We start from the raw sequence: 23,723 nt of genomic DNA, 5'->3' as shown, positions 1-23,723 counted from the left end.
TGAGGACTTCTCCTTAGGTCATTCGCAAGTCATAAAAATCATTTAGAGTGTGACACTGTAAAAGAGACAGAGGAGATATTTTATCACTTCAGACTTGAGGGATTTCTTTCTTTTCCATGGTTGACTTTTTAAATAATCTGCTCACTTCGAATACTCTTGTTAGAGACTGAATGTAAGTTATTAGGTCCTAGACTTTCAAACTGCCTACAGAGGCCAGGTCTTCATGTGGTCATTTTATTTTACACGGATTCGAGCATCCAATCCCATGGCCCATGAAATACCATGCCGATTAAAGGTGTTCTCTGGTCAAACACATGTGGGAAACCTTGGATAAGACCAAGTTCAGCAGGCCTCTTTCGACAGGACTTCTTGGAGCCTGCATTATGCGAATATGCAAAGGGGCGCTCTAGGAAAGCGATGTGGTAGTGTATGCCAAACCCCTTTGGTGCTGGAGCCTTTTCTTCCTGAAAGAGATAATCCCACAAGACAAGTGTTTGGCAGAACACAGTACAGAGTCCATCGCCTTATCATTCTGAGGGAATGTCGTGATTTCAGTGACATTCTACAGGTCTGTGATGTGCATGTGTCCAAGGGCATCACACGAGATACAGACTCCATCCGCAAAATTACCTTTGGTCATAAGGGGTCATTTAAAAGGCTCAACCCAATGTCCTTGGAGCCACAGTGTTCTCCTATCTAACATGTCTCTTTAAAACTCTGATGATGTGGTTTCTTGACCCTCATTTCACAAATGCACAAGGCAGAAATGATGGGAAAAGGTATCACGTGTGTATGTGTGCATATGTGTATGTATAAATACATATGTATAATATATGCAACGTTTATAATGTATGTGCATGTATGCATCTATATCAAATGTTAACATCAAATATTTCCTAAAATAAACAGAATTATAAATCAGGATTTCAAGCTTTGGCTTTCTTTTAAGAGGTGGAAGAACCATATAAATAATCTAGCTGAGGTCTGTAGCAAGGAAAGAACACGTCCAATTCATATCATAACCTTGTGTCAAATTCAGGACTAGATCCCAGGTCCATGGATTCTTTGTTTATGTTTAATAATTTGGAGATTAATTGATGATTCACAGTAACAAGCTAGAGCTCTTAAATGCTATTTGACTCTACGCCAAGCTAATCTCTTTCATCTGGATAAGCCTCAACGGCCCTAAACCATCATTTCTTCCGGCCTCAAATGACCTTTGACTACCTGCCACCTCAATACCAGTGTCTCAAACCAGCAGTCTTTAAAGTCCTGGTACAAATGTCTCCTTCCCCAGCCCCCTTCTGCAATAGTGACAACTAGAAGTACTTTCTGTCCTTAGAGCTTCCCTCATACTTTATCTGTCCCCTACTTAACAAATGTATCTCTATCTTGTACTTAGTTCTTTACAAACTGATTTTCTCTCTCCTACTGGACTCTAAACTCCTCGAGGGTAAGACCTGTGTCAGATTTATTTTTAATTCCCTCAGCATCTATCACAGTTCCAAGAATGCTGTAGATCCTCAATACATATTCATTGGAGGAATAAATGAATAATACACAAACATCACGGGCAGGAAAGTCTTTATGGCTATTTGTCATTTTCAATAATGAAACCACCGTATCTATAAGATGAGTTGGTTCCTAAATAAAGCTGTAATTTCCTAAGCAGGGTGAATTCTGATCCTGATTTGTGAAAGACAACAAGCACGTTATTTAACATTGTTAAAGTGTAAAAAAGCAAGGAAAAATTTTATGCTTGATGACTGCTTGCTGTTTCCCTCTCTCTCTGTCTCTCTCTCTTTCCCTGTCTCTCTCTCTCTCTCTCTCTACCTCTCTTTTGGTAACAGATGTCAACCTCGGTTAGATTCAACTCAACTTATTAGTGCATGGCTTTTAGCCAAAAGCAATTCACATTTGCAGAAGTGTACTATCACATATGTCTTAATAACAGAAACGTGCTTTTAAAAAAATGTATGTGATAAGTCACATATGGTAGAAAAAATCTGTACATCTCTCAGGCCTTGTTGTCACAATGAAAGCTTGGAGATAATTGCTGCAGAACATTAATATACAAGTGAAAGTCTCTCTGACACATTAAAGAGCCACAGTTTGAACATACTAATCAAGCTTTGATACCGGCATGGTTCCAACAGACTGAGAAATACATGGGCATCTCTTGTCCTGATCACTGATCTTAAGAACATTCAATTTTGATTCTTATCCTCAGAGGTAATATTTAATGTTTCAAGGTAAAGTCATTAGCGTATCCAGGTACATTACGTGCTTACATTCACTAAGCATATATTTAATTTCTCCTTTATATGGAGTGTAATTAACGCGTACCACAGTCTCCCTATGGTGATGAAAGAAGCTTACAACCATGAAGGTATTAAAAATAAATTGAACAAGTGGTTGAGAAATAGGGAGGGGGAGGTGAACCTTTAGAGAGGAAAATATACAAACTACATGGAAATTGTGAATCATTTACCACCACTCTAGTTGAAAGTTTATTTAGCCTTATTTAGATCTTGAGAAGTTACAGAATTTTAGAAAATGCACGTGACTTTTGCAATATATCCATCCACACACAACTTGGAAGACTAGCAGTATGCTCTAGCTATGTGTTTGTTCACTGGTTTCTGAGGCATCACTGCCCTGTCAATGATCTCACATCCATAATGATTTTCAAAGATAGTGAATTAAGAGTGGTCTCTTTGCTCTGAATGAGAATTAGGTGGTATATCAGCCCCAGAAAGCCCAGAACACACAATAAGGGCTTGGTGAATACCTACTCGATGTTTTAAAGGATAAAAAGAGAAAGCGTTGATAGTTGAACCATCACAGTCATGGAAAAGCTTACATCTGTGCCTTTTTCTACATGATCAACTAGAGTAAGGGTTAGCAAAGTTTTTATGTAAGAGGCCAAATAGTAAATATTTTTGTTTTTGTGGTTTGCACAGCCTCTTTCACAACTACTCAACTCTGCCATTGTAGCACAAAAGCAGCCACAGACAATATGGAAACAAACGACCGTAGCTGTGCGAATAAAACTTTTTTATAGACATTGAAATTTAAATCTCATATAATTTTCACTTGTCATGAAATATTGCTTTTCTTTTGATTTCTTCCCCAACCATTTGCCAAACTCTGCATCCAATCACACATATGATCATCTTTACCAATCTGTGTTCATACTTTAGGTGTAAAGGATGCCTCCAGACCTCTACTTTTCCACCAAGACTGTACACGCTTTCCAACCAACAAGCAAATGTTAATTCTTGCATATGAGATCAAACCAGTAACTGGTCGGAGGCAAAGCAGCTAGAAGGAACCAGAGCAACATGGGAACATTTGACGTGTGGCGTAAGTCAAGAATAAGAGACTAGATGACTTGGTCAGTTACAACACACAGGCTCTTCTGATCTGACACTCTACTAGAGTAAAGCCACCAGTCCTATTAAGCCTGCAGGCCAGGTTCCTGAAAGGACTGTTTTCTGGGATGTGTCCAATTTGTTTACTTGTTCATTCATTCAGAAAACATGTATTGAATCCTTACTTTATCTGGGGTCTCAGTGCACTGTGTAAGTGGAATTCTCTGACAGACATCAGAAACGGAAAAAGGACCACTGTACATAAAACTTTTAAGAACTCCGCTTCTGCTCTGCTGTCAGGCAGTGTAATTGAACCAGGCTCTGGAATTTCTGTCCCTGAGCCAAGGTCTTGAAGAGGCCTCTCTTCTTAAAGTGCCCAGATGGTTGTGGCTGGGCAAGTAAGTTAGGTTTCGTGAGCCCAAATGCAACAGGACACCCAAACTCACACTGAGAACAGTACCTAATTTAATTACAAGACATTTCTAAACATCTACCAGTTGATTGTGACTTAGGCTTATTACCAAGCAGATTTTCGAATATATTTAGAAATAAAAAGCTTCATATTCTAGCACTAATCCTTTGGCTCTTCTAGTTTTCCTGTTTTCTCTTTGTAATGTTCCTTAAAGGGCTAGACATTAGATTGAGTCTGCACTGTGAATTAAGAAGAGCTCATAAAAAAAATAGAATTATCTGTAGTGTTGAATCCTCACAACGAGCAGAGAGAAAACTGGTCCCACGTCCAGCTCATGAGAGTGCGACTCAATGCAACCCCACACACTGCCAGTGGGTCACCTTGTGCACGTCAAGATGGAGCTTAGGACTCACTTCCTATCAAGAGGGCTTGAACTTGGAGATGTTTGTCCCACTGAGGGCCTAGATTTACACTCCTCCAGCCCTTGCCCCATGCCTTGTGACCTGGGGCATACATCTGTATGCAGGTGGACTAGAGGGAGGGGTGCAGTTGGACTGGGGAAATGAAGATCACTAATGGCCCACTCAAGGACTGGAAATCCTGGCCTTGGCCTCATTAGGGCCCTCCTCTAATCCGTGGAGCTTGCCTGCCACGGGCTTGCAGTAGAGAAGCCTTCTGGGCATAGACAGAAAAGAAATTAGGCTGCAGAGGAGATTTCAACCCCAACCAAACAACCAGACAAAAACTCAGCAACTAAAAATACTCCCATGGGATGACTACAGCATACCACATGTCCAGACTACAGACGCACCTCCAGAGGCTGCAGGAGCTCAATAACGAACATTCTGTGGTCTAAGAAAAATCAAATTTACAAACAAAGTTCACAAAACCTTTTGGAAAAGTGAATTAGAGCTTGGATTTAATGGTGTGCTAACCACTACTCGGGTGACTTGGAAAAATTAATTCTTTTACAAACATAAACACAAGCAGTCTTCTTGTCATTGGTATTAACCGATCCATTCTCCCAGGAACACTATTAAAAATCAATGCACTCCCCATTTCTGCATTTGGTACCCACTATGATGGAAGTCAGCTGGCATAAAGCAACACGTAGTTCCTAGAGATGTGATATTTCTAGACTGATAATAACCCAGCAAATAGAGCAGGTCTTCCCTAGGCCACATGGCTGGCGGGACTGGTATGCATCATAACACTGCAATCAGATGTCACAAACCCAAATGACAAGACGGACATCCTTCTTAATTTGAAAGTCTCCCTTCTGGAAAAGACAGAACGTCTAAGATGTACTATATTTAAAACAGTGCTGTGTGGCTTGTTTATAATTTAAGAGTATCCCACAAAATGGCTTGGAAATAGCTCTCTGTTAGCTAGAAAGACGTTTAGTTAAATATATTTTTATGAGATTTTCATTAACAGAGTAGCAAGGCCTTGATGCCAAGGTGTCAAACCTCCCCACGTGGCTGGAAATCACTTGGCACATTTTCAGCCATTTACGTCTCTGTCATAGGTCCAAGGTTTGCAATTAAAAATGTAATCTTTTTAGCATGTGCAAAACCCAAAGGCTTGAAGTACTATGCATTGAATATGACTGTAATAGTATTTGGCAGCTATTCACGGATGGCACATATTAATTTATGTAAACTGGGCACAACTTGGGGCACTTCCGCATCAGGACCACAGCAAAAAATAAAAGCTGGTCTTTGCTTATTGGGGTATTTTTTTTTGCTTGTTTTCATTTTTAAATTGTCATGAATAGAGATTAACTCAAAATCCAAGTCTCTTTTGTGACCTTATTTTTTCACATGCATGGAGTCCATTAAAATTAAAATTTCCAACGAATAAAAAAATAACTTACTTCACAGGATTATTCTTAGGTTTTGCCTTTTCAACAGCCTGTAAACAGAAGGAAAAAAAGGCAATTAGACAACATGAGCAGGCATAATCTTTGCAACTAGTTACCAAAACAATAAGCAATATAAAATGCTCTTCAGAAACATAAGGAGCTAACGGAAGCAGGCTGCTGGAGGTAAGCAGACAGGAGACGCAGAAAACAAATTTTCTCTCCTGAGAAACGTGGGTGCCTGTCCAAGAGTAGCTTTCAGACACAGGCGGGCACTGTCGGGGCTGCTGGAAAGTTCAGCTGTGCCCATGCGAGTGGGGCCCTTAGGTTCACAGCTCGATTCTCCTCTGCCCACCTTTCACTCTAACCTCACCCATTGTGTGAGCCTAGTGGGGCTCTTATGACAAGGCGAGGAGGTTGGTGTGGAGGGAGTGAATGGTCATGGGCATATGGAGTTTTAGATTTGTGGTGGGGAACCGTTTACCCTGTGTTACTATTGACACCTGGCTGCACCTGCACAGTGATAGAAAGGCCAAAGTATCCATTTCTAAAATCATTTTTATTAGCAGACACCACAAAAGGGCAAGGGATGGCCGACTGCATGGATCAATTTTTTCCCATGGAACCTTTAAGAAAACACACACCAAATCATCGAAATGAGGAAATCTCTGGGCCTCTCGGCCTGCGTCGCCTTAGACATGGAGCCTGGTTCCAGTTTATTGCTGAACCCATTGATCTGTGTACCGTCCATTTATCATTCATGAAAAGAGCTAGTGATCTTCACAGTATATTAGAAGAAACAACTCAGATCATCTGTCAACAGCCCTCTTATTTCTGTTTCCCTCTCCACAGGGATTGCATCTCCTTCGATTCTTCTGGAATTAAAATGTTGCTAAGCAACACAGCTGGGGGCGCTGATGGCAGCATGGCTACAGTATATCAAACTGTTTAAGCACCTGGAGGGGTTTAGTGATGATTTTTTTTTCATACTTCTGTAGCATAATTATGTAATCAGAACCAAATTTGTACTTCCCTAGACTTTTTCAGGCTGTAGAAATAATGCTTAACATGGGGAGTGTTGAAGCAGTGGTTTGACAACCTCAGGGTTCTTCAGACTCTTTTAAATAAAAGTATCCATTTGGAGACCTTTATATTTGTGAATCCTGGAGGTGGGTGAGGGCTAAGAGAGGAAGACAATACTGTTGTAAATTAGAATGCAAAGGCAACCACTTGTAACAGAGACAATTTACAATCTAACATTGGACTTGACATTCTGGGTGACCAGTGCATAAGCATACTGAACCCTTATATGCATAACAACAACTCAGTGCACTTTGAAGCAATTTTTTAAAATAAATGAAACACTTCCCAAGTTTAGACATTACTGTTGGAAATCCAAGTCCTTCTCATGTCTATTAAGTCTCAGGTTCTGTTGCTAGATAAATACTCATTAATATTTGGGCACTTTTTTTTGGCTCAGTAGGCAAAAATCATTTTCTCACCATCTGTGCCTGAGGTTCAATTTTGGCAAGTGGAGAATAGCAAGAAAGCTAGAGAATGAGGTAACAGATGAAAACGATAAAACAAGGAATATGTGTCTAGCTGGCCCGAGTCATGTCTCACATGTGTTTAGGTTATGAATGCAGTTCCTGTAAAGGATGCTGAAAGGAAGAGAGGGATGCTGGTGAGGAGTGGTGGGTGGACATCCACCTTCACTAGTCTGCCTTTTCTGGCACTTTTCTCCCCCAATCCTGGCTGGTTTGGAATAGGATGTGGTAGTGTGCTGAAGACATGTCATTGTGGAAATCACATGGATCCACCTGTCTTGATCCCTGAAAATCCAAACAAGTCTGTTCTAGAAGACTTAGGTTATCATAAAGTAATGGGCATGGTGTTCAAGTGGTTTCCTTTTAAAGCACGCTGGATGTAACAGTATGAGCATGCCACTGGCAGAAGATGGGGAGGGGCTAAATCAAAGCGACATTGCTTAACCTAGCTCTGATTCAACGACATGTTTTTTGAAAATGCCCTCTCTTCGCTGTGCTCCGGGATTGCCAACTAGACCCAGTTATTTTTCTCTGCTCAGGAGGAACATGATTTCGTTCAAGGCCAGTTTCTTTGAAACATATGTCTTTTTATACAGCCATTATAGGAAAATAACTTCCTTCAAATTAATTTTTCCAGGTTGCTTGGCTATTGATTGAAAATATCTGTGCTAAAAGGTTCTCTTTTCTTTGGAAATTAACTCGGGATCATTCCAGAGTACCAACAGCTCGAGTCAGATGTGCTCATGTTATCCTCCTGTGTGCTCAGTACCTTTAATCTCTAAACTAAATGGTTGCAGGGAGTCTCTGCCAGACACAAAACACAGCTCACAATTTGTGTTCTTCACTTTCACTGTAATTTGTCTTTTATTTTTTATTTTTATCTTTTTAAAGATTGGCCCTGAGCTAAAATCTGTTGCCAACCCTTCTTTTTTTTTCCTTCTTCTCCCCAAAACCCCCCAGCACATAGTTGTATATTCTAGTTGTAGATCCTTCTATACCTGCTATGTGGGATGCCGCCTCAGCATGGCTTGATGAGCAGTGCTAGGTCCACGCCCAGGATCCGAACCGGCAAAACTCTTGGGATCCTGGGCACAAACTTAACCACTCGGCCACAGGGCAGCCCCTTTGTCTTTGTTTTAAGCATGCTATTGGGAATTATTAAATTAAGAGAACTTGAAGAAAGGTTAAGTGAATTATTTGTGCGCAAAATATATATGCCTTTAAGGCATAAGAATTAATCTACAAAACATACAAGAGAAAATTCCTCTTTTGAAATTATAGGACATGAAAAGACAATCCCAAATTCCAGCTACATGTGCCAGAATGTGAGATATTCCGCAAAAGGAAGGGAATCAAAATGACATGATATAGTGTAATTCACCAAGCACGAAGAGGGTTACATATTGGGATTACAGCTAATTTTGAGTTGAAAAACATACATTAAAGTAATTTGAACTGATTGGAAAATAGAGGCTACATAGTTAACACTTATGCTGCTTTAATTTGTAATGCCTATATGCTTTTTAAAGCCTATATTCTACTTATTTTGTGCCATGTTTCCCTAACATAATAGTTATCTTGCCATTAAGGAAGCTCTAGTATAAGAAAGGATGATAAAATATATTAAAATGTTAAAAAAAATAGACTCCAATATGGTGTAATCAGAGGCGACGGGCTAGGGTGGGAAGAGTCTGTGCTAGAAATCCAGAAACCCGTGTCCCACTCCCAGCTTTGCCACTTACCGTTATCACGACATTAGCAAGGTGTCTGACACCTCTGAGCTTCAGCTTCCTCCTTTTAAAAATGAAGATAATCAGTCCTGCTCTGTCTAAATCAAGAGTGGTTGTGAGTAGCCAACATCCATGACAGTGCTCTAGAAAACAGAGCACACTATGCAAACACGGTGCATCTTGATTGTGACTGCTTTCCACACTGGCATTGGCATATAAACTTTTACAGCCAGAGAGTTCATGGGCTTCCTGACCAGGTTGCAGCATCAAACCTATGTAGTTGTTCCAATGAGGATTATAGGAGTCACTCTTTTCCTCTCTCCATATCAGGAGTAGTTCTGGAGTGAATAGAATGCTTCTGTCTGGGCAGTCCTACGCGAGGAAGACTTCGATGTGTTGAGATCCTGACAGACCTAGCCCAGCAGTAGAGAGGGTCCTATACCTTCACGCAGGCCTCTGCCCTGAACCTTCTTAGGGGCTAGTGTTGATGGTAGAGGGGTCAGGGCACCTGAGGTGCTGTGGGGGCACAAGCACGCGTACGTGCACTCAAACCTCTCTCTCTCTCTCTCTCCACAAGGAAGCCTAAGAAGTATCCCTCTTCTCCAGGTGACTCTTCCATTAGCAGTCCTGCCTCTCACACCTCACTCTATCAGGAGGGTCCTTCACTTTTTCACTAACATTTGACCTGGAGGTTGGGAAGTCCTGAGGATGCTACCCCTGGTGAGCCTCCTCCATGATATGTATCTCCAGAAAGTATATGCCACAGAAGAAGGCACTTCTCTCACTCAAGGAGTGTTTAAGAGCTGACTCTTCTCTCGTTACCAGCATTGTACTATTCGTGGTATCCTGCTAAGCAGCAAATTTATCTCCTCAGGAGGAATGATATAGCTAAGGGCATACTCATAGTTGCTCACTCATTAAATCTATCTTCCTAAAATAAGAAGGGCCTTGTCTTTCTGTTATGTAGAGAATCCTTTTGCCGCACTGAAGCTGAAGTGACTTGGGGACCATACTCAACTAAGTGAACCATAAAATGTAGAGCTATCATGAAAAAATAGAGAGAAAGAAGGAAAGAAAGAAAGAAGGAGAGAATGTGGTCATCTATTGAGTCGCAACCTCCACGGCATACATTACATCATATTTCTTGAGGGAGAAAATGCACATATGAGGCACTTAGGAAACTTTCTAGTCATCTTTTATGTACTGATCGAACTTCTTTTAAATTCTGACCCAGTGATTACATATCATTAACTGTTATTCTAGTCCCAATAGACACATATATATATATTTATAAAAAATTTTAGAGAATATTTTTGGGCTTTTAAGAAGCATGCTCTGAATAGTTATATCAAGACTATGACATTACTCGCCCCCACTCTGAGATTTACAGAAAATAAACTCAATGTAATATGTTTCCTGTTCATTGAGACTGTCAAAGTGAGCCCTTGGATGGCCTAGAGATATTGTAGCAAGGCTACAGATTCAGGTACTGTTTTCTTCCTTAATCAATAATAATGCTGTCAGTCAAGCAGAAAATGTGACTCTATTAGCATTGCTCTATATGGCTTCTACATTTCCTGCTTATATGTTTTTTCCTGGCACTATACTAATAGATACACTCAAGCAGGGTCTATACAATACATTTCTTGATAAAAAGTGAAAAGTGAATCATTCAGATAATTTCAAATAACTGGATATTAGGCATTATGGAACAAGACAGAAGGACAATTGGTTGCATTGGTTTTGTGTTTCTATGTTTTAACTTTTTTTTCACTTTTGACAGCACTATTCTACAAGACACAGCCATATCTTAATCTAGCGGCATGTATTGGTAAATTGCATCGATTGCCTAAGTTCAGAAGAGAAACTCCTCTATTAACAAATGAACTCATCATTAGGGTATTCAGATGGTCTAAAATCAATACCTACAGAATTGGTTAAATCAATTAAAGAGACATATACTGAGAGCACTTGCCCAAATATAAAAATGAATGGGTTAATTACAGCATTTAAATAGATTTCACTGGAATGAGTAAAATAGTAAGAGGCTATATTATATTCTATAGGCTAGGATTTCAGCTGGCAGCATGCATGCACAGCCAGGATTGCAGATTAAGAGGAGAAAATGTCACTCAGCATTTTGCAACACCTGGATGCCTGCCTGAATTTCTGACCTTACATCCAGGGACTGCAATCTTTAGGAAAACACTACCCATGATATTTAACCTTCTGGATAGGTGCCCGGAAGGAAATGTGGAAACGTTCTGTATTTGAACATCGAACCTGTAGGAAGCAAAAACATGTTCCCTATCCATAGAGTATTGGTTTTCTCCCATTTTAATTTAATTCATTGTTTTCTATGCATATGTGAAGTAGGGCTGTGCTAGACATAACGGGGGCAGGAACAGAATTTTGACAGGCAGAGATTGGAGGAAATGTGTTCCAGGTGGAGAGAATTGTGTGTTGCACCTAACAGTCACTTAATAAACATAGGGTAGATAAACAAATTGGGGATAATTGTGGAGTCTGAGAGGCCTGAACACTGCCCTGGGTTTGAAAGAGTACCGGAGGGTCTCAAATTCTGTGCAGAGGATAAAAGTGGCCTCTGAAGGAAAAGCCGAGCTCCAGGACCATGTGCATCTGGATCTGTCCTGCAACTGCATGTGAGGTCATATTCACACCCCAAAGAGGAGGGAGTCCAGAGCACCGGCAGGGTAAATTTCCCATCCCGCTTTCTGGCAGAAGGCTGTGCTTTTCTCATTCTTCCTGCAGCTACGGCCGAGCTTGATCCTTATTACTTCTCACCCAGACAACGGCCACTGCCTCTTCACTGGTCCGCTGGTCTCCCTTTTCTTACCCCATTTTATGCTCCACTTTGATCATGTCACTTTTTCTCAGAACCCTTCATGGCTTCCCATTACTCAGTGAATTACTTAATCAACTTTACCCACTCTGCCTTTCAAGACCCTGCCAATGCCAGCTGAACATCGGCCTCATAGCGGGTCCTATTTGTCCCTGCGTGTGTATTTCACTAAAATAGCAACGAGTAGGAGTTTTTTGAGTGTCTGGTCCAAAGATGATGTGACAACAGGATTTAGAAGTGCATGCATCCCATTAAGGCTTGCTCCCTTCAAGGCTTCTATTTTGCTGGATAGAAAACCCTTCAGCAAGATCCATTTGTCAACTGGCAATTTTGTTTATAACTAAAGTTTTGGCATATTGTAACTTAATGAAAAATGCACTGTCTTTGGCGAAGATGTATGTTTCACTCGCAAGAATCATCTGCTGACACTAATCATTCTCTAAGTGGAGTAAATATGGAAACACCAGGTAGAACATTTCAGTATTGGCTTGAGTTATTTACTCTTCCCATTAGAAGGGCAAATGTAAGTGGCACTCAGTTACTCTGTTCCCCTGGTGTTTGTGAATTCAGTTGAATTTTCAAATCAGCCAATCTGATCCCTCTTTCCCCAGATGCTAGGCGGGCACCCATCACAAAATGACGTGTGTCCTTTGATAGGAGACAATCAATACCTAATAGAGGCTCTCTCCCTACCATGTGTAACCAGGAAAATGGGAAGAGTATTCTTAGCACATAGTAGGTACTCAATCAAGTAAGTATTCCAAAACCTACATGAGAGCGAATATTGATGATGCATCTTTAGCTTTAGCAAACTAGTGTGTTCAGGCTTTCTGTCTTTAGAGCACGTTCTTCTCTGGATGAGGATGCTGCATCCACCTTGAACCACATACCTGTATTAGAAAAAACAGTAGTCTTCCACCTACTCTCACACTGCAACCATACTCACAACACTTCTGATGTGTGGGCTTTTTTCCAACCCAGCAATTCTGTGACACCAGCCGGGTGTCCTACAATTTAACTCAGTTTGGACACTATCTATCTGGCGATAGTGTCAGATCACAGGTTAAGGTTTCAGTCCCACAAGACTGTCTCCTCCTCCCCTTGAGATACCAGTTGCAAGTCTGAGTTGTCATCTGTGCCTCTGACCAATCAGCTGTAAGTCAGAGGGTCCCATGGCCCCCTCCTTGGGTTGGATTAATTTGCCAGAGTGGCTCACAGAACTCAGAAAACCAGTTACTTAACGTTTACCAGTTTATCAAAGGATATGATAAAGGATACAGATGAACAGCCAGATGAAGAGATACATGGGGCAAGGTCTGGGAGGGTCCCAAGCATAAGAGCTCCTGTCCTCAGGGAGTTAGGGTGCGGTCGCCCTCCCGGTACATGGATGTGTTCACCAGCCTGGAAGCTCTCCAAATCCCATACTGTTGGGTTTTTATAGAGGCTTCTTCACATAGGCATGCATGATTAATTATTAACTCCATTCCCAGCCCCTCTCCCCTCTCTAGAGAAGTAGGGGGTGGGGACAGACAGGACTGAAAGTTCCAAGCTTCTAATTCTGGCTTGGTCTTTCTGGTGACCAGTGCCCAATCAGGACCCCACTCAGAGTCGCCTTATTAGAACAAAAGATGCTCCTATCACCCAGGAAATTCCACGGGATTTAGTACCCTGTGTCAGGAAAGAGCCAAAGACCAAATATTAGAACAAAAGATGCTCCTAGTGCTCTTATCAGTGAGGAAATTACAAGGGACTTAGGAGCTCTGTGCCGGTAACTGAGGGCAGAGACCAACATATATATTCTGTACAATCTCACAATGCCCAATGCCAACTGACTTCTCCATGCCTCGGTGTCCTTATTGGCAAATGTAGACAGCTAGAGTAAAGACTCTCTATGGTCACTTTAAGGCCTGCTAGTCTCTCTATATATTTTTTTAAAGATTGGCACCTGAGCTAACAACTGTTGCCAATCTTCTTTTTTTTTTCTCCTTTATCTCCCCAAAACCGCCCCCGTACATAATTGTATATCTTAGTTGCAGGTCCTTCTAGTTGTGGCACGTGGGACAACACCTCAACGTAGCCTGACGAGCGGTGCCATGTCCGAGCCCAGGGTCCGAACCAGCGAAACCCTGGGCCGCCACAGCGGAGTGCGCGAACTTAACCACTCAGCCACGGGGCTGGCCCCCTGCTATTCTATATTTTAATACACAAACAAATATTTCAGATATATATACATACATGATTCAGGGCTAAATATGAAACCTGAGTCCACCTTCATTAGCAAAAAACAAGATTTATGAGCAAGTTTATAAATGTTTATATCTAATATTCCAAAGACTCCTACAAGACTCTGTGAAATAAGCGTTATGCCATCCCATTCATTCTGGAAAGGTCTGCTTCTTTTATCCGCACATTCACTTGACCTTTGAATGGTTAATCGTGGATTGGTAGCTAATCTCAAATCTGGACACCTCTTCTGTGTACTCACACTGCTTGTGCTCTTTGCTCTTGCTAAATAAATAGCAAAAATTAACTAGAACTAGGACTAGGACAGACTCTGTTTTTCATCCAGGACAAGTGCTTGGGTGTTTGCAGCCTGTCTGCTAGCTCCTCCAGCAGAAGGCAGGGATTCGGGGGACAAGTAAAGCATTCCTGGGCCCTAAACCAAGCCCCAGTAAATTTTTCAAAGCCAGCGTATAAATCTCAAAATCTTATATTTTCAGTCTGGCAAAGTGTTTTATTACACAGCTTTTACTGGAGATGTTCATATTGCTCTCGTATGTACTAGAACCCTAATTAAACTCAAGACTTGGAAACTTCCAATAAACTTCGGTACACGTGGTACCCTGTCCGGGGTTTGTTAGCTAATGACTCCAAGACAGAACTTCCAGGCTCCAACAACGGATTTGGGACCCAAATTGGGGTGATGGAGGAGCCTAAGGAAAAGAATAGGTTTGGAACAAACAAGGAGTGGCGTGAGACTGGAGGGAGGACCAACGCTGTCTAGCCACTTCCTCCAGCCAAGGGGCAGCAACAAGGGCAACATGGTGATGCCTCTGCCTTCCAGCACCTCAATTCAAATCAACTGAGTGATCCCCAGCTTCCCAGAGGTGGCTGCTACTCTCCCTACCACCCTCTTTACATAGCCACATATATGCCACATGTTCTTTGTGGACAAAAGGCTGTGGTTATCCCTGTCCTATATGAGAGTTATCCATATTGAAATAACAGATCATACCCATTTGTTTCTGTGTGGATCTTGGGGCAAGCAGCACACCCTCACCAATATCTGATTTAAGGGCATTATGAGAAAAGTGTTAAGCTAAGCAAAATAGCCATTGGCTTTGCAATTGAAATGCTCATAGATGGATATTTCACAAATTGTAGTGGACATTAGCCAGTATCTGGTCATCAGCTGTGACGAGCACAACATGTAAAAACGTTGTGCTTCTCTGCATCTCTATGTGCTCAAAGCATTTTATTGAGATTACAATAAAAAGGCAATCTATGGAGATTACAAGTCAAAATATTTGGTACTAAAAGTAGAAGACCTAATTACAATGAAAAAATTCAGCATGCAAGTTTCTAAACAGTCACAGACTTGCCTGGAGCATATTAAAAATCACATCATACAAGCCCTAAGCAGTTTCTTATTAATCTAGTCGCTATGCTAATAGAGCCAAATGGGAAACACAATCTTGGGAATATGAAGGCCAATGTTATTCTATTAACCTTATATGTTATCCTATTTACTTTCCTGTCTTTAATGAATAAATTAAAATGTCCTCTCATTCTCTAATTGCTGGATAGTTAGGGTATGATAATGTACCGATTTTATTCAGCTACATTCTGTAGCCTTAACAACCCAAACTCGATCATATTGTGGGGGATTTCAACAAAAGGCAATGACAGAAAAACTGTTTACATTAAAAGAGTCTATCAAAGTTATTTTGCACCTGGTTTCATCCTAATCCATCTGCTGTTTCTATATCTCTGACAGGCTGACCTCTCTGGTTGAGAAAGCTTGGGAGGTAACAACTTATCTAGCACAGTGAAGGAGAACTGTGGCTAAAACATAGAAACAATTACAGCAGAGAGGAGTTTCTGTCGTCACAACAAATGCATTCACTACGTCACAACAAATGCATTCACTACAGCACGTCAACTTCAAAAGAGCCAGCTGATAGCAGGAGTAAATTTATTGCATCGTTTTCATTAGCAAACCTTAAACACAAAAGTGGGCTTGCATTTAACTTGGCTGGTAGGTTTTGAAAGTTCAGTATGCGTTATAGGTAGAAGGAACACATCCCAAAGCCGTTAGAAAGTTCAGATTTTCTGCTACCATGGAATTTCATCTCATTTGCAATTATCGAGTAACAACCTAGCTAGTGAGCTGGTCCAACAATAACAACAAAAACAAACAAACAAAATTGGATCAAACATAAAACCAAATGTAAACCTGCATTAAAAGCAAGCTGTTTTGTGTATGAGGTAATTAGTGATCTTCAGACAAAAAAGAAAATTATGAAGTGGAGGAGAAGAGCTAAGAAGACAATATTTTTCTGCACATGTTAACATGTTTGAGGTGCAGCTCTGCCACTAGCCTCTAGTTGAAAAGTCCACACATGCCCAGTAACATGCTTTGAATTAAGTGCACATATCTAAGGGTACCAGGGCAATCCTTTGGCAGAAAAAGGGAGAAGACTGGGTAAAATAAAAGTGGGGACACTTACAACAATATATACAGACACAAGTCATTAGAATGCCTTTGTGCTCAAAGAAAATTTGAATTGTTCAACTCTGCTTTTAAAGCACCGACACCACTCCAAGCATTATCTAGAGTCCTTTAGCTGAGCCTGGTCACCAATTAAACCTTTCCAGTCATAGTACCCATTTTCTGAACTTCTACCTGGGCTAAATGAAGTCATCTAAGGTTTCAGTCTAATTTACATAATAACAAGATGGTATTAATATTAAAATGCCTTGAAGGTGGTTTCTAACAACGCCTATTTCTTTTATGGCCTTTATATGTCTAAAGTCTGCTGCTTCTGATGCCAATCTGAGATGATTAGGGCCTGGGAGAGCCATGCACAGGTCTCACCCAGCTTCAGAACCCTGGCATCACAGACCATCCAGCCACCAGAGCCTAGTAACAGACTACATGCTTAGAGCTGTGTAAATGAAACATCACGATATCACTCAAGGCAACATTAAGCAGATGTTTACCTGGTTCTATGAATGTGTGCTCGAGGGAGCTCTGGAGTTTGGCTACCACACATTCTAGAAGCCTTTGGAATAGGGCAAATTGTGGATAGCTTAAAACTTTAAAGACAGCAATTTTGATAACCCTGTCAATACAATTTCTTTGTTAAAAAAACATTTGAGACTGATTAGGCTGCTTATATTGAAAGAGAAGCACAAGGTCTATATCTTTAGATCTTTTATTGAACTCCAAGCACAGCATCAATAACTGCTTCTCAGCTGTAAATGGAAATTGATTCCAGGTTTAACCCCTCATTTTCAAGGGTTCTTTTAATCCCGAGAAACGTAAGGAAAAAAATTTGTCCAAAAGGAAAACTGAAGGTTCAGTGCTACGAGGTGAGAGCATTCAGAGAGCCCTACCCTACACCTACACACTCCCAAGATGCCTGTCCTACTGGAGCATGCCACTCTCTGGCCGAACCCCAGTGGACTCATCCCAGCATCACTGCCTGATCTGGATGGCTTGAAAATGGCAATTCAATAAGTGTTGTATGGGGAAGGCCAGGGCTGGGTTTTGTATGTATGATGCCAAGAGCAGCAGCTGAGAAGTAAAAACGCAGTCAGCTGGCTAATGGACATCCTGAAGCCCGCACATCCCAATCATGTTATGGATATCCAACCTAAAAAAAGAAGATACTGCAATGCATATGTTTATGCAGACACTAAGTACAAAACACTGCGTCCAATTCAAACACTGTTCTGGAACATGCCAACGTCCAATATCAACTTCAAATGATTATTTATTTCCCATTCAGGGTGAGCTCCTGAGAGAAAACCAAGGTGAGTACAGACTTTCTCCAGGGCAGAGTGAGAGCTCAGAAAGAGAAAGTAAGAACTGCAATCAAAAAGGATGACTCAACTCTCCACCCATGGAGAGTCCTTTGAAGAAAAACTGTTTTTTAGAGACGTGTCATTTTCCTGGAGGACTTAGTACAGTGTCGTTGGCAACCAGGCCTTTCTTCCTAGGATGTCTGGTTTAAAACTTGTCACGGCTCGGAGGGGAGGAAGGGTCATTCACATCCAGGGGATGCCTTTGGGATGTAGTTAGGACATTCAATCTAGTTGTTAGGAGATCCCTATGGACACCAAGGCCAAAATGAAGGGCAATATCTCTTTAACAATGGATCCAAAAGCAGGTGGTTCATTAATGTTCAAAAGGGCCATAAGGAAGAATAACCACCTATTTGTGTAGTGCTTGTGGTTTTCAAAGCATGTTCTTATGCATGCTCTTCATTTGATCTTCACAATACTCCTAGGAGTTAGACAAGATTGGTTTATCCTAGTTTATTGGTGAGAGATCTGAGATTTAGAGATGTTGGGCGACTTGTCCAATGTCATGCAGCTAGTATATGATAGAGCTTGGATTGAAGCCCAGGATTCTCTTTTCCAAAAACCATGCTTTAATGGCTATACTTACAATTCCTCATGGCCAGAAACACACAGCTAATACCCGTTAGGACAAGACAGAATCTTTTCATTCAAGTTTGCCACATACTGGCTGTGTTCCAGGTAGTTAATTCAGCAGCTCTCTTTAACATCCCATTTCTTACAAGAAAAGGGAAAGTAATGTATCTAGCATCTCAAAGACTATGAGACATTTTAGATTGTTCCTGGTGGTAGTAACAATGATGATGATCATCATGGAAAGTGGTGAGCACTTACTATGTGCCAACTACAGTGTCAAATGACTTTGCCTGTATTCATTTACTTAATCACTGAATCCTCACTGTGACCCAATGAAGTAGGTGCCACTGTTACCTCCATTTTATAGACACTTAGGACTTTAGCACAAAGTCACCCAGCAAGTGGCAGAGCTAGGATTCAAATCCATTTGACTACACACCTATGCTCTTGCTCACCATCCTACTCTGTGCCAGCACTGCCACACCACCTTACAAGACAGCACGGACATAGCTACTTCCCAAATAGGCCAAACCAAGAAAGCAAAATGCAATGGGGGATGTGGAGAGAATGCATAAACATTTAACAAATATTTTTAGGGTACAACCACTTTTGCTTTTTCACTGAAACCATGTGCATGTGTGATTGTGTATCTCTGACTTCAAAGAGTCACTAGAAGGTAAAATCTTTTGTTAAAAACGTTTTCTTATATCCCTGAGTCTCTATGGCCTGCCATTTAGCATCTTTAATTTGTATATTATAATTCTCCCATTCTGGCCACATGCAGCAGTTTTCCATTTGCAGGAATTATACTTTTCATTTAAACACATCTTAATTGCTCTACTGGTATTTGTGCATAAGACCTGCTCAGCAAGGCTAACACTGCTGTGGAAGGTGCCAGTGGTGGGGCAGGGAAAGGACAGGTCGTTCTGATTATGAGAGGCTTGGGACTGAAATGTCAAATTAGAAACTGACACTACTTGATCCTGTTTTTCATTTTCATACGGGCATTTGAAATGCATTCTCTTGGGATAAGGTCTTAGGAGCTTTTTGGATAAGACTGGTGTGTACTCACAATTTAGCTCTCCTTAGGTGACTCCAGGTGCAGTGAGTATGGATGAGATATCGAGGATGTCTCCAGAAAGCTAATAGCTTTTTAATTGGACTATGTCTACACAAATGTAGCCGCCGGGTTCTGAGAAAATTTCTAAGTAACATTGCCTCAAACCAATGGTGCGGTTTGGCCCCTTGGACACATCATTGAATGCAGCAAGGCATTTGTTCGTATGCATTCCCCCTAACTGTCCTGCCACAAACAGAATAATTTTGCAATTCCGTAGCTCAGACACAAGACCCTAACTTATCTCTAAGGTTTGCTGCAAGGTTTGAATGAGACAGAGCACCTAACAATGTCTGGTGTAGAGCAAAGGTGGCTCCATAAATGGGAGCTCTCAGCATTCATCCTGATGTAGCTGGAGGTATGATGGTCCCATTTATAAGATGAGAGAATAGTATCACGTTATCTATGTGGCACTATGTTGTCTCACCTGTAAAGAAAGTGATTTTGGTGGTTTTTCATTAAGTTAAACATAAAATTACTACATGACTCAACAATTCTACTCCTAGGTATATACCCAAAAAATTGCAAACAGGTGTTCAAACAAAAACTTATACATAAATGTCCGTAGCAGCATTATTCGCAATAGCCAAAAGTTGGAAACAACCAAAATGTCCATCAATTGATGAATGGATAAACGGAAAGTAGTAAATCCACACAAGGGAATATTATTTAGCCATAAAAAGGAATGAAGGACTGCATCCGTGAAGTGACAACATGGGCGAACCTAGAAAACATTATGCTAAGTGAAAGAAGCCAGATACAAAAGGTCACATATTGTATGATTCCATTTATATGAAATAGGTAAATCCACAGACACAGAAAGTAGATTAGTTGTTGTCAGGGGCTAGGAGGGAGCAGGAAATGGGGAGTAACTGCTTAGTGGGTGTGGGGCTGCCTTTTGGGGTGATGAAAATGTTCTGGAACTGGTGATGAATATACAACCTTGTGAAAGTACTAAATACCACTGAATTGTACACTTTAAAATGGCGAATTTTATGTTATATGAATTTACCACAATAAGAAAAAGAAAATGATTCAAATCCACACATCTTTGAAAAAGAATATTGGGCATATGTAATAAAGCCAGAGCTCACCAAACATTGCCGTCACAGTCACCTCTGCTGTTGCATAAGCGTTCTCTCATGGCCTTTAGCCTTCCAGCCTTTTACCTAGTCCTCAAACTCTACAAGGAGAGTTTATTTGCAAATATTTATAACCTTGTGCCCAATTCTTGCTTCCTGGACCCAGATAGGGAGAATAAGTTGTCATTCTGCCTTACCTTAGGTCTCCCAATTCAACCTTCCCTTCAAATGAGAAGCTTCGTTGAGGAAAGCATGACTGGTCTAAGGGCAGCAGGCCATGGAAAGCTTCCCACTCACCACTTGGGATTATCCGAGGATCTCAGCACTTACACAGAGCCACCACATACATCCTAAACACCCGGATGATTCCGGTCAACACACCTGATACCCCTTATTCAGGAAAATACAGAAAATAACAACTTAAGAAGCTAAAAAGCAGACTGCATTTACGTACTCACATAGAGAGGAAGTCAATGTGCAAAATCTACTTTCACTTATTGTTGATTACTGCTTTAAACATTTCCATTAAAAAGCAGTGTTGCATCTGTCAAAATCAATGATCTAGAATTTGTTTTTTGGTTTTATCTACCAATACAATGCTCTTGTCATTGGTGTATTAAATGCAGAAAGCAGGAATGGCAGACACTGGAATCTAACTGTGCATTTTACATTTGCGCTGTAGCCCATGACTCAAATAGGAGAGGGGCCACTTGCATTCAGGAAATGTACAGCAAGCCCCTGGGAGACAACTGTGCTTGTTCTTGATAAACCACCAAAGTTGCAAAGAGGCAATTTTTACATATTATCAAAAATGCAAGCAGAATAAACTGAAGAAAGTAAAGGAGAGAAAAGTATTGACCACATGACATTGAAGATGTATTCAATTTTAAAATTATATCGAATGGTAGGAGTTCTAGTGTGCTAAACAACTGTAGATGAGAAAGGAGTAGGTGAGTCTTGAGAGTTTTTCCTAAGCCTTTCTTTGCAGGCTCCTTACAAAATATTTAGTGAATATGGATTTCCATATTTGTTGACTACTTTGAAACACCAGTGCACGAGCTTTCCTTAAAATAGCCTGGTTTCAGTTTTATAACTTGGCAGACTTTGCCACAGAAAGAACTTGGTCAGGTATTGGCTTTAAAAAATGGCAATCCTTCTGTGTTCCTTATTTGAGGTTATAAGCACCCCCAGAAGGACCCCACATGTGGGACAGTTCTCTGTCACAGAGAAAATACACAAGTACCATTGACACCACACACTACATTGCCATCCTCGTGATTCATAAACGATGCTTGGCCTTTTCAAACCAAGGAGTCTAGGCTCGTTAGAAATGCTGAAAACACATATTCCTGTCATCTAATTTTGTGGTAAGTATTGTAAATACTTATAATTCAGAATGAAAGAAGACAGGGCAACAGAAAGTTTTTGCCAAATGCTTTTTGACTGCAGGTTCATGTAAGCTGCAAGATGCTGGGTACTGATGCTCAGCTGTGTTCTGAAGTGGTGCACCTGGGAAAGGTGAATAGCGCAGTCACATTTATACCCTAATTAATTAACGAGTGTGGGCTCTAAACCTCACACTGGAGTCACTAAAGGAAAGTTACGCCTCAGCCAAGACAATACTTAGTCCAAGAGAGGGAAAGACAATCTCTATTGCTTATTGACGACCAGTATGTGCGTTTGGCAAGGAGGGAGTGAAGGGAGGGGGTGAAAGCAGTTTGCAAGAGTTCAGTGTCCTACTGTAGCTTTAATGAGAGTGTGAGTTGATTCAACCTGTTCCAGAACACTATACCTATATTTCCTTCCTCCCTCTCTCCATTGCCCAGAGACGAAGCAGAGGGTAGGCCTGAGGATGGCAAAACCACCCAGTCCCTTTAGCTCCCTCCCTTTAGATCCCAAACCAAGAGCTAAACTGTTCCTACCTGGTAGAGCTCAGTGGCAGTGCACTGAGTGGCCAAGGGCTTCACAGGCTCGAGGTCGTCTTCGTCACTGCTCAGCTTCAGGTCATCCTCAAGCATCCTACAAAAAAAGCAGAGTGGTGTTCGTGTTAGAAAGCATCTTTTCTAAATCACCTTCAGATACATCTTGCAACAAGGATAAAATATTGGAGCTACAATCTGACAGCTGCAATTCTGTCAAAGGTGCAGAGGGAACCAAGATTCTTTCAGCTAATTAGATATTTGAGCTCTTATATTTATGTCATACTCTGCACACTTCTTCCCTCTCTACTTTCCTCTAAATCAAGGGGAAAAAAGGACTATTTCAGCATCTCCAGAGATGACTGGAGTCTATATATTTTTACTACTGAAAGTGTAATAAATGTACTGATCAATCACTGCAGAGGTAGGATGTGGCATTGACTCTATGGGAAAAGATGCTCCAAGTCTCCCAGGAAAGAATAGAGGCCTGATCACAGCCCTAGATGTAGAAGCTGTTGTCAAAGTCTGCTCGGGCTCTCGGGATGACAGAGGCAAAAGGCCCAGTGAACTTCCACCACCTTTCAGTGTCCTTTGCACTGTGGCAGCTCAATGGCCACAAAATAGCTGGGCAAGAAATGGCTAGTCATTAACCTTTTGATATATGACCTATCACTTCCTGTAAAATTTGGTCCAAGAGATGTAAGTCCATGATGCAGATAAGAAATCTTTCTCTCCTAAGGCAAGGTACCTGAAAAATACGAGTGGTCTGAATTTTGGTGATGAACTAGCACTTTCAAAATTGTTTATCGAGCACACAGAGCCTTTTGTTTCTACAGGGATATTAATTCCTGTGCCACCCGCTCTATCTCCAAATCTAAGCTACAACAGGAAGAGTGACTTATTATCTGAAAATTCCAGTTACACAGCCTTCAAAGACCACTTGGTGTTTGTATTTTTGTTTATTAAATACAACTTTAAATCTCATCCCCATGTGCCAACTGGGGGCAGCCCCAGCCTCTCTGGACTGATTCCCATTTTCTGAGCTTGCTGTGCTCCTTCTGGCTTCCACACTCAGCATCACGCTCAGCTCCCAGCCTAACACTCCCTTCTTGAACTCTAAAAACCCTGTTTTTCCTCCATAGCTCAGTCAGATCC

General features: G+C 41.1%; 1 protein-coding gene across 5 annotated transcripts in view; it reads right to left on the bottom strand.

Annotated features, from left to right (window-relative positions):
• The window catches only part of AFF2 (ALF transcription elongation factor 2), a 471,106-nt gene that overhangs the window by 87,264 nt on the left and 360,119 nt on the right, over nt 1-23,723 (bottom strand). For all 5 annotated transcript variants that reach the window (XM_044763573.2, XM_044763575.2, XM_044763574.2 and 2 more), the window contains 2 exons: nt 22,572-22,668; nt 5,663-5,700 (listed from right to left, as the gene is read on the bottom strand). In XM_044763573.2, coding sequence (XP_044619508.1) covers nt 5,663-5,700; nt 22,572-22,668 — 135 coding nt within the window. The remainder of the gene's footprint in view (nt 1-5,662; nt 5,701-22,571; nt 22,669-23,723) is intronic.

Source organism: Equus asinus, chromosome X (assembly GCF_041296235.1).
Source record: "Equus asinus isolate D_3611 breed Donkey chromosome X, EquAss-T2T_v2, whole genome shotgun sequence".
Taxonomy (NCBI): domain Eukaryota; kingdom Metazoa; phylum Chordata; class Mammalia; order Perissodactyla; family Equidae; genus Equus; species Equus asinus.
The sequence above is the reverse complement of the archived record's forward strand: the minus strand, read 5'-3'. Positions and strand labels throughout refer to the sequence as shown.